The sequence below is a fragment of the Oryzias latipes genome, chromosome 23, assembly GCF_002234675.1.
Source record: "Oryzias latipes chromosome 23, ASM223467v1".
Classification (NCBI taxonomy): Eukaryota; Metazoa; Chordata; class Actinopteri; order Beloniformes; family Adrianichthyidae; genus Oryzias; species Oryzias latipes.
In genome coordinates this window covers 7,333,684-7,345,591 of record NC_019881.2, presented here as the reverse complement: position 1 = coordinate 7,345,591, position 11,908 = coordinate 7,333,684, and the positions used below count along the sequence as shown (strand labels likewise).

Genomic DNA, 11,908 nt, shown 5'->3' with positions numbered 1-11,908 from the left:
CAGGGCGACGGAGGATCATCCCCCAACACAACAATGCGTTGAAGCAGCAGACAACTCCCACCCGTACGCAACCGCTCGACGTGTGACGCTGGAGGTCATTTTGGTGAGTCGTGCGTCTTTTGCACAATGGAGTCCCATCTGTCACATCATAAATGCGATGCCTCGCTTCTTGGTGCAACACATTCGCGGACAAAAAACGCTGCTAACAAAGCGGCTGTGCGCGGCGAAGGCTGGGGCGGACATGGCATGCACGTGCGTGCAGAGGCAAGTGCCATCGAGAACCCCAAGTTTGCAAAAGAAATAAATAAACCATACCCCAGAGCATTTTTTTTAAAAGCCTCTTTTTTGTTATTTTATACATTTCCTAGATCAGAAATGTATAAAAGGATAAAATAATGCAAGTCATGTATTAAAAATAATAGTTTATGAGCCCCATTTGAAATTTACATAAGAAAAAGTAGTACATTTAACGTAACTTTACATTGACCAAAACCTTGGAACAGAAATCTTTTTACACAATTTAACACACAAACTAATAAAAACATTCTTTAATTAATTACTGTGTTTAAAATGTCAATCAAGCTAGTTGTGACATAATTACAGTGTAAGAAATATGTAATGTTTTTTTAATAAATTACACCAAAAATCGCACTAAGTTTGTGCTAACGCCTAAACCTCATGACAGAAAAATATCAAATATATAGCCAGCTATTCTTGAAAATTTGAACCACAATGAGATTTATTACTTTGTAAATAATGCCATTAATTGTGCTACATTTGAATAAACAATACATACAAATCAATTTACGTGAATAATAACAATAAAGTTAAGTTATTAAGTTTGTATACGACTGTTTAGCCCTTCTGCCTTCTTTTATTTGAATAAACTTTATTTATAAAAAGAAATTCACACAAAAGTGGGAATGCCACGAGGTAGAAAGTAAACAAATGCGAATGTTTACAGATTATATGGATGGCTATGAGCATCACAGTTTTTTAAATTAAATTAAATATGTTTATTTGCCATTTTCTTGTTTAATCTGATTAATAATTCAAAGGTTCCGATTTTGGTTTGGACTTTGACCATTTTGTTTTATGAAATTTTCCAAACAACAAAACTTATTTAAGCATGAAAATAAAATCCCGGTTCATGTAGTCATTATACTAGCTCAAAATTATGTCTAACAAGCAAACATTTGGAATTATTTGGCCTCGGTCAGGACCCGGTGACATCATTAACACGTTCCTTCCGTCCGACGCTGCGTGGAGCTGCTTCTTCGGCCGAACGTGAACTGCTAGCAACCAGGAGACAAAAGCAACAAAGTGAAGCCCCCTCCGGATCAATCAAATGTGTCATATTTAACCGTTTCGGAGCCGAAACCCTGTGATCCCACCGCTGGATTCGAACAGTAAGTATGCTGGACGCCTAAAACAGTGGCCGAACCGGGGCTGAATGCGGGCAGGACATCGTGGCGAGCGTTTCGCCCGATCCGGATCCTGGTTCGTGTTGCCACGGCCGGGTTCTGCCTCGCCAGGTTAGCTTGAATGTCCTGTGTGTTGTGTGTATGTGTGTGTGACCTAGCTTGGCAGCTAACCAGCTAGCAGTCGTAGTATGGTCCGAAATTTCCCGCGAGCCTTTTCTCAGCCCCACATTAACCGGCTCGTTTTTAGAAACCTACAAGCTGACAGGAAAGGCACTACAAGAGCACGTGACAGAAGGCTTTTTTCTGCGTGTTGTTTTATTGTGTTTATTAGCTTCGAGGCTAACCCAGTTAGCACCAGAGTAGCCCTCGACGTTATATTTTTGCATTTTACCCTAAAATTCCGGCCGGATTGCGTTATTAATCGGGTTTTATTATTGTTCTATGGGTTTCTTATCAGTAATATGTAAGAAAGTAACAGTTTTTTCACATTAAAGTGAAAAACTACGATGTTCGTGCTCATTGAAACTAGCTTACGAGGAATACTGAGGGCTAGTCAGCGCTGACTATTTTACGCTGTCCTGTAGCATCTTCCTGATTTAGCACGTAAGCCAAACCCGGAAAAGTGCCTTTTAGTGACTCAAAACTGAACCATATCTCACCAAAACATCATTATTTTTTCCATTTAACGTATTCCTTTAAAGTAAACAAAGAACTTTTTATAGTAGCTATTGCTACACTTACTACTAATTAGGTAGCAGTTAGCCTTATTTTTCTATGTAACACACTTGGTTTCTTTAGTCTAATCACCTCAATCAGCACGTGTTTTACACGCACACATCCTAAAATAATACTGTTCTTAAAGAAATACATGTAATTTCATAGGGCTTGACTGCACAACGCCACGTTTGCTAACCCTTTAGAAGAAAAAGAACCGTAAAAATACTAATCATTACAAAAATAAAGTGACACGACGTGAAAATGTGCACACAAATAATTTTTAGTTTCCTCTGTTTTGATTTAAATGGAATCACAACTTAAAAAAAAAAAGAAATATATATATATCCAGGTTTGAATATATAAGACTGGAGCAACGTACCCGGATTACAACAGATAAACCCTCTTATAATCTGATGTGGTAGTCTAGTTATGCTGTTATGACACGAGTGAACAGGCTGGTCAACTGACAGAAAGATACAGCAGTGGTGTCTGCAGACAAGGAACTAACCTCGCATTATTAGGTTTTAGTGTATGGTTTTATCATTTGGTTCTTGTTGCCGGGTAACAACAGTACTGTTTGTGGCCACTTGTTTTATATCTTTTTTTCTTTTATTCCTCTTTCTACCAGATGTTCTGGCAATTATGAGTTGTGTTTCAAAATAGGAGTTAAATCATTGATATTAATGGAATTAAAAATAACCCAAAAAGGTGTGGGATTCTGTATATATATCTAGCTGTTTTTAAAATTAATCTGTCAATTCATATGGGAGTGGTTCAAAACATTTACACTCATAAGGACCCAGACCCACCTTTAAGAAAAAAAAAAAAGAATTTTGTGTGTTTTGCCGCAAACCAAGTGAACCACAGAATCCATTTCTGATTTTTTTTTTCTGTTAAACTGATGTCACCATGGGTTCTTATGGGTTACGGTTCTGGCTGAAATTCAATCTGAGCCTTTAAAGACTTACGTAGATGAATATAGTGTTTTTAATATGCTATAATAGCACAATATGCTTCAAACAAATTTGGTGATGGACATGTATAAAGAAAATTAAGCTCAAAATTGCATATCTGAATTTTGCAAATTCTTGTGAATCAGGTGCAAATAAAAAGAACACTGTATTTGTAATTTAGAAAATACGCTGGGCGGGCCACAAACTCCCTACTCCCCTCCATTCTGATGCATCCTCTTGTAGACGACTAAATCCATTAACATCATTGTTTTCCTCGTCTGGGGTGGCATCAAAACTGTACGGCTTGATAGCTTTAAAAATTGCTCGCCATTTTTGTTGCACCGGTAATCTTAGGTCAAGAGTGTGAGGGGCTGTAAGCTAGCAGGAGAGCACGTAAACGGATGGATGACGGGGAGTAAGGGAGGGCTCACTCTGCGCCAACGGTCCCGTCCACAAATGAGGGGGCAAATTTCTAAACGAACTACTGCGTCTCTGCAGAAACTATGTCCCAGAAAACGACAGAATTATAATAATTAAAAATATAATAATTAAATCTCTTTTACAATGGATCAAAAGTTGATCAGAGAGGGACTTTAAATCAAGTGTTTCAATTGACTTTAACTCTTAGAAGTCTCCTGACTCCAGTCACATGGATTGTTTACTATGACAAAGGAATGACTGGCCATTAGTATAATTTTTATTCAAAATTCAACATGAACGTTTAGGGGGGAAAAGGGCAATTAGCTTTGAGTTTTTTTGGTTTAATCCAAACTTAAAAATAATTATGAAACATAATTGGGATAGTAATAAATCCTCTGAACATCGTAAATAGTTTAGGCGAGATTCATAGTTTCTTTAAATACATTTATTTTACATTATTTTGAACTTTTCTTTGTCTTGTTGTTGGATACTGTTTATCCTAGTTATAAAAAACAGTTTGTTCTCAATTTTTGTAGTTTTTGGTGTAAAAAGTGGCCAAATTTACCCCTCTGAATTGAGTTTTTTTGCAGTTTTTTGTGTGACTTTATTGTTTATTATAATGAAAAACTATCTGAAAAAAAACAACTAAGTTGGGGTTTTACTAAAAAGTTTGATTTCAAGCAATGTCACAAAAACCTACTTAAAAGGAAAGTTAAATACTTCTTATGTTTTGGTGCTACAATCTGTAGTTTCATGTGGTTTACTGCAAAATGTCAAATCAGAAATCATTTTTATTGCTTTTGTTTTTGCTTAATAAAATTTATCCCATTTTATCTTTTAATTTGGATATTTTGATTGAAAAAGGTAGAAGGACAAACCAATAGCATTTGCCCCCTATTGACAATTTCTGATCAAATTATAAAACCTGTGACAGACATGTTTCTATATCATTATGGACATAACAGAAGCTCTACACTGCTGTCTCATACATTTTTACCATACAAAATTTGACACTTAAAAAAGAAAACTATTACCAGTAATCAAATTTTCTTTAAACACACCTTTCCATTATCACTGCTCTAAGTATCTGTCAAATTATGAATACTTTTATTTTGAAGGTTGTTTGGTAGAGCTTCTGCGTCTCTTACACATACGTTTCAGAAGATTAAAATTTACCACTTGATTACATTTTAAAACGTTTAGTTAAATAAATGTGTAGGATCTTATTAATAATCGCTTGTAATTGTCTTCTGCCAGAGAAAAACTGGATTGATGTATGTTTTAAAAAGCATTTCCTTCAGAACTTAATGCAAAAAGTCAGATAAGAAAGAGTCAGTGAATTATATCGAATGTATTTATTAGCTTTGTAGATTCTTTTACTGTCCAGATTTGTCAATAGACTCCAATTTTGCTGCCGTCCAATTCTTTTTAGACAATGCTAACTGTCCTGTTTACTGTAGACGGTTGTGTCCTTTTCACGTGGACAGTTTTCTTCTAGGTTCAATCTGTCTATGAAGTGATGGTTTGGCTGGTTTTAACGATCCAACTAACCAGCTGATCACCTGGATTGGGTGCGTTCGGTCAATCAGAATGTGGATCAGCTGATCAGCAGGAAGAGCTGGAAATCCAGGGTCAGCCAGTGCTGGTCGAGTGAAGTTTAGTTGTAAACTGGTCACCGGGGGGTTTCATTATCTCCCTTTCTGGTTGTTGCCCTCTGACCTTTAGCGTTGACACAGCATTAAAGATGGTCCTTTTTTTCCCTAAATTTTCTTTGTAAACTTTAGTGATGTTTATGTGTGAAAGTCCTACTAAACGAAGAGATTCTGAAATGGGCTAGAGCCAGAGAGACACAAACCCAAATTCATCTGTTTTAAGACGAAATGAAAACAAATGCCATGTAAGGGAGGATGTGAGGAATAGGAACAGACAGGTGGTGGAAAACGCCCAGCAGACTCTAAAATGACCCTCAGCCGTCGAGTCCCGGCTGTAAACCTGACAGGTGCGTTGTCCCCACCCTGCTTGTTCCGTGTAAATAGCTCTAAAGCTGTTGGGTCACCAGAGATCACAGCAGAGCAGACAGAAAAATCCGGTCAGAGGTGCAGATGTTGATGCTGTTTGGAAAACATACTGTGGTTAGAAAAAAAGCTGGAAGCTTGGTTGGTCACTTGAGCTGGGGGATGGGTAAAATACAGTAGATAAAACGTCCATTTTAATTTCTTTGGATGGGTTTAAGTAACAAACTTTTCCAGTGGTCCCTCGCAATATCGCGGTTCACCCTTTGCGGTCTCACTGTATTGCAAATTTTTTAATAGCAATTTTGCAGGCATTTTTTTTTATTATTACAACATTTTGTGTTCTGTGTCCTAAATGGCTATAGACCATTGTAAACCGAGCTTCTCCCTGTTTTTTCTACTGTACTAATTGTGTTCAGTTCCCCTATTTACATAAATCTTCACGATCAGATCTTTGGTTTCACTCTATAGTACTGGACTTATTTTTCCATAAAGCTTTGAACTTTAAGAGTTTAAGATGTAGAAAATGTAGAAAAACGACATTTTTGACACCGCTCGTTGACAACGGGTGACTTGTGTGGTCCTTGCAGGCGACTTGATGCTCACAGGTCCCGAGTTTGTGACCCTTGCACTAACAGTTTAGTAGCAGAGCTTTAGCACCAGTGTTAACTCTTGAAGCATAGCTGTAATTAATGTAACTCGAGCTGATTCTGAAGCAGAGGAAAGCAGCCTTGTATTAATATGCAATTCTTTACGTTAGTAATGTGTCGCATATCGGTACAAAGTCACTTTCCTTTGCATCGGAATCAGCCGATTCAGGCGGATAGTATAAACAGCCAAAGATCTATGTAATATGTCAAAGAGCGTCTGTAACTCATGCCGGCAAAGGCTCAGATGTTAAAACGGTTGAAAGAGCTAAAAAAAACATTACTGCTTGGCATTAGCTTTTTAGCTAACGTGTGTACCTTGTAATGTTTGGTTTATTACCACACATCTGGTATCTAATCCCTGCTAACTCTAGATTAGTATCTAAAATAAAACTTGATTTTATTCTTTCTTTTCGATAAGCAAATTAACCAGAATATCATATATTTCAAAGTGCTTAAAATATTTATATCAGGCCATAAAGGGTTGTTTATTTTGGGACATGATCTAATATTTAGCAATACTTCTTTGGAAGAAGTTTGATGGGGCGCACGTCTGTTTTTCCTTAGACAGAAGTGAGGCAATCTGCAGGTCCGGATCATTGACAAGATCATCAGAGTGAATCCTTAGGATGTACTGGAAGTTCTGGTTGAACCTGCACCTGCAAACAAAACCGAAACTTCCCACTAAGCAAAGCTAACACTGCCTGGAGGTTATACGTGTCAGAACAGAGGAGTAAATGGGTTTTCATTTAAGTATATCATTTAAAAAAAAAAAAATGAATCAGTCAACAGTCATGGTGAAATGTTTCGTTCTATGTTTTACAGATGATGTCTGGCCTTAAGCACGTTGTTGTTGCTTTGGAAATGTATGCTGTAGAGATAATCAACTGAACGAGACATGGAAACATGTGTTGGGTCACCTGCAGTATCTTGCAGGAATCATTTTATCCATTTTGCATTCTCCACTGATCCTATCTGACTTGTTTTCTGTCTCTCTTTCCCCCTGCAGGTCGTGTGCAAAGTAGTTGAACTGATACAAGTCATAAATGGGACAGAACAAGCAAAATCTCTATGTCCTGGACAGCAAAAGTATCAGTACGACTCCTGCTTGAGAGCCGCTTTATTGATGAGTATACCTGAAAAGAAGTTGCTACATCTGACAAAGCAGACCTGACTGACGGAAATCCTTGGGTTGCTGCCATGGATGGAGAAGAAGAGGTTCCCCACATGAGTGAGGATCTAATTATTGAGTCCAATGGCCTCATCGAGAGTAAGAAAAGGGAGGCAAAAGCCACCTGCCTGAAAATCGAGGGGCAGGACGGCTACGTCTTCAAGTCCTACAGCATTCACCCTCATGACGATGAAGACCCAAAGTCACTTGCTTGCTCCTCAACACTGGATAAAGACATACTCCCTTGTTTCCATTTTACTTCTCAAATGGACAAACGCTTGGAGATAGACCTGGCATGCAACACGGGTCCATCTTCTCCCAACACTGATACCGAAGGAAATGCAGAGACTGAGAAGTACGAGAATGGAAATGAATCGAGTGAACTTGCCAGAGAGGACATTGAGGATGCTAACGAAATGGAGGACGAACCGCAGGACGATGAACGGCTAGCCTTTGGCAGCTCGATTGGCCCCTTTGCAACAAAAGATGTTGATGATTATAGTAATTTACTCAGCGGATACACCAGCACTCTTTACGATGTTGCCATGGATGCCGTTACTCAGAGTCTTTTGTCATCTATAAGAGGTCACGCCAACCCGAGGAAAAAGTCTCCAGCGTGGAATCACTTCTGCATATCGCCGCGAGACTGTACCAAAGCAATCTGTTTATACTGTATGAAAGAGTTTAGCCGCGGTAAGAACGAAAAAGACCTCAGCACAAGTTGCTTAATGAGGCACGTGCGAAGGGCTCATCCCACTGTGCTTTTACAAGACGGAGCGGATGTATCGCTCAGTAACCTCTCCAGCTCTCTTCCCTCTCCTTTCCTACCTTTCCCCCCGAGCTCACCAAAAAACGGAGACTTGACCAATAGCCTTTTTACTCCTGCCTCAAAGAATTCGTCGCCGTCCACGTCCTCAGCAGAAAATTCAGACCCGTCATCCAAAGAAACTTTACCCAAAGTTGAACCAAAACTAGAATCATGCGCCAATGCTGACACTGTCTACGGCTCCCTCCTGCCCTCGCATTCCATTGAAAACAATGTCGAAGAACTGTCAGACGGGGGGTCTGAGCGCCTTCCGGGAACCCCGAAAGGCTCCAACTCCCGCCGCAGGTCAGCTGTATGGAAACACTTCTACCTGTCGCCCGCGGACAATTCCAAAGCCGTTTGTATTCATTGCATGAATGAGTTCAGCAGGGGGAAAAACGGAAAGGACCTCGGGACAAGCTGTCTTATCCGTCACATGTGGAGGGCCCACAAAGAGGTTGTGATTGAGGAAAACGGGCAGGGCAATCATATTCCCCCGCCCTATACAAACCCACCCTCTCTGTTGTCCCGCACACAATTGCTGGATTCGTTTGAAGTGAAAAAAGAATCGCCACTTCTTCCATCCTCGCCAGAAACCATAGCCGATGAGTTACCCCAAAGCATTGAGGAAAGCATGGATATTAAGGAGGAGTGTGAGGAGGTGATGCAATTCTCAGGGCAGGAGTCCTCCCTCAACTTCTTTAAAGCTCAAGAGGAAGACACGCCCCTGACTTCCTCTCCATGCGAGCTCTTTGACGGGCCTGGCTTAAGTCAGGATCATTCAGTTTTTCAGCAAAATAAAAAGATCATGAAACGGGTGAAATCCGAAGTGTGGCACCATTTCATAGTGTCGCCGGTTGACCAGTTAAAAGCACTGTGCCGTTACTGTCCATGCGTTATCAGCCGGGGAAAGCGGGGCGACTTTGGGACAAGCTGCTTGATGAGGCACCTCACGCGCCGCCACCCAGACGTTCTCAAAAACCAAAAAAGCACAGATGAAAAGGAATCACCCCCGCACCCCTACAACAATTTAGCCACGACGGATACAGTTTCTGCCAAAGAAACTGAGGTCCCGGTCACAGAGGCAAAGGCGCAACCCGTGCCAGCTTTCAGCAAGAAGACATCAAAGTTGTGGAACCATTTCTCTATATCACCTGCCGACCCTACAAAGGTGGTCTGTTTGCACTGTAACCGCACAATAAGCAGAGGCAAAAAGACTACAAACCTTGGCACCAGCTGCCTCTTCAGGCACATGCAGAGGTTTCACGGACACGTTCTTGAAAGTAACAATGCGATCTCAGGTGACGCACAGGATGCAGAAATCCATGTCAAACAAGAAGTCATGGAGACCTCCGTTTATGAAACTGAGCAAAACTGTGAGAGGTTCGACGAGGAACACCCGGTTGCCAAAAAAATCACCAAACTTGTAGCGGAAATGCTCGCACTGGATCTCCAGCCATCAGCTGTGGTAGAGAATGCTGGACTGAACAGACTGCTAGAGTACCTCAAGCCTCAGTATTCTCTACCACCATCATCTTATTTTACCAGCACTGCCATACCAGATATGTACGAAAAGGTGAAGGACGTCGTGCTTACCCATTTGAAAGAGGCTGAAGGAGGTGTTGTCCACTTTACAACAAGTATTTGGGTCAGTAGCCAGACTAGGGAGTACTTGACCCTTACCGCCCACTGGGCGACATATGAATCCAGTGTCAGACCCCAAGGGCAAGACTTTCACTGTTCTGCTCTTCTAAGTGTCTCACAAATAGACTGCGACCAAGATATGCACGACATCCCGAAGCAGCTGGAGTACCTGTGGGATTCTTGGATCACCTCTTCAGGGCTGAAAAGAGGGTTCACTCTGACGGATAACATCACCATCCAGCACACTTTGGAGGAGCACGGCCATCCCATCATGGAGTGTTTCGGACACACCATCGACCTCATTGTAAGCGAAGCCATAAAAAGCCAGAGAATGGTTCAGAACCTCCTAAGTATTGCACGAAAGATCTGCGAACGTGTGCACCGCTCGGCGAAAGCTAAAGAGAAGCTGGTGGAGCTGCAGAGGGCCCACCAGCTGCCAGAGAACCAGCTCGTCCAGGACGTGCCCTCCAAGTGGCGAACGTCCTTTTTCATGCTGGAGCGGCTGGTGGAGCAGAAGAACGCTATAGACGAGATGTCGATCGAGTGCAATTTCAGGGAAATAATCAGCTGTGACCAGTGGGAAGTGATGCTGTCGGTCTGCAATGCACTGAAACCTTTTGAAGTTGCCTGCAGGGAGATGAGCAATCACACTGCCACACTAGGACAAGTGATACCACTCATCCACATCCTTAGCAGAAAAATAGACTTGCTCTTTGACGAGACCGTGGGCATAGACAACATGCTTAGGTCTCTAAAAGAGGCCTTGGTGAGCAGAATGTCTGCCACGCTACACGACCAGCGATACACCTGGGCGACCATGCTCGACCCGAGATACAAAACGTCACTGTTCACAGAAGAAGAAGCCGAGCAGTGCAAACAAGATCTGATCCGGGAGCTGGACTCGTCCTCTTCTACCTCAGCTGAAGCCAAGTCGCTGCCGCCCAATGGCTGCAGTGACGACCCGGCTTCGCACAGCTCCTCCCACTCAAACGTAGACGACCTCTGGTCCCTGATGCCCGACATCAGGCAAAGAACGAAAAACGAGGAAAAGCCAAAGTCCTCAGAAGAGGCGGTGCTGGAATACCTCGAGGAGGACATTCTGGATCAAAGCTGCGACCCTCTCGACTATTGGAACCTGAAGAAGTTCCTGTGGCCTGATCTCGCCAAAGTCGCCGCCCGCTACGTGGGTTGCCCCCCCAGTATTGTCCCAGCAGAGACACTGTTCAGCACGGCCAGCGTCAACTGCGCTCTAAACCAGCCCAGGCCGATGCTGGACAACATCGAGGGTCTGCTGTTCCTGAAGGTCAACCTCCCTTTGATTTATTTCCAGTACTGATTGAGCATTAAAACAGACCAAGTCGCAAACCTGTGAAATGGGAATTTATTCTGCTGAGCAAATGTAAATAATTGATTTTTTTTAATACACTGATTCTCAATCCAAAGGCCAGATTGAGCTTTTGTTTTACTACTGTTGAAAACACTTTGGAGCTGTTGTGAGGAAAAAGTCCCAGAAGTGTATCAGGGAGGGGCGGGGTTTTTCTAGCTGTAGGAGTCGGGGATTGTGTGTTTGCTTTTTAAAACCGGTGTCTCGTTTTGGGTCTGCTCTCTCCTCGTGCCTTATCCAGTACTACTTCAGGTCAAAATGCTGTAAATACTAAAATCGAGCAGATCATGTCAGGATTTTTTATTTTTTTTTAAGATACATGCAGGGTTGAATGAAAACTAGGCCCCAAAAATAAATGCTGTGACTGAAATGTTTTAAGTTAAATGTTATTTAATTTCCATTGTGACTTTGTGGCTCATGGTACCGTCACTTAGAATTAGAATTTTTTTTTTTATTATTTGCTGAAATGTTTTAATGAAATTGTGTATGATATTGCTGTATTTTCAGATTTAGGGGTTTGTTTGGAATATCCTTTTTTCATTTTCCCTTAAGCACAATTTTAAGTTTGTCAAGGGGGATTAAATTAATGGGTTTAATAATGATTAAAGCAACGTACTGTACATTTTTTTTTATATTAAATTGCTTCTCAGCCCTGATTTGATAATTGTTTTAGCATTAAAAACTGGAGACAATTTTGTGGTCATTTGTAAATAAAGGTTTTCCTTACACAA

At 41.3% G+C, this 11,908-nt stretch overlaps 2 protein-coding genes across 4 annotated transcripts in view; one reads left to right on the top strand and one right to left on the bottom strand.

The window, feature by feature from the left end:
- The window catches only part of brd1 (bromodomain containing 1), a 23,500-nt gene extending 23,246 nt beyond the window's left edge, over positions 1-254 (bottom strand). The window contains exon 1 of the mRNA XM_023952492.1: positions 62-254. The gene's annotated coding sequence lies outside the window, so the exon portion shown is untranslated. The remainder of the gene's footprint in view (positions 1-61) is intronic.
- zbed4 (zinc finger BED-type containing 4) lies at positions 22-11,908 on the top strand. 3 transcript variants are annotated; one of them, XM_011490950.2, is made up of 2 exons: positions 22-103; positions 7,183-11,908. In XM_011490950.2, the coding sequence occupies exon 2, from the start codon at positions 7,374-7,376 to the stop codon at positions 11,127-11,129; it is 3,756 nt and encodes a 1,251-aa protein (XP_011489252.1). In that variant the 5' UTR covers positions 22-103; positions 7,183-7,373; the 3' UTR covers positions 11,130-11,908. The 3 variants fall into 3 exon arrangements, with proteins under 3 accessions (XP_011489252.1, XP_004082958.1, XP_020569791.1); XM_004082910.4 differs by lacking the exon at positions 22-103 and adding an exon at positions 1,029-1,409; XM_020714132.2 differs by lacking the exon at positions 22-103 and adding an exon at positions 1,417-1,535.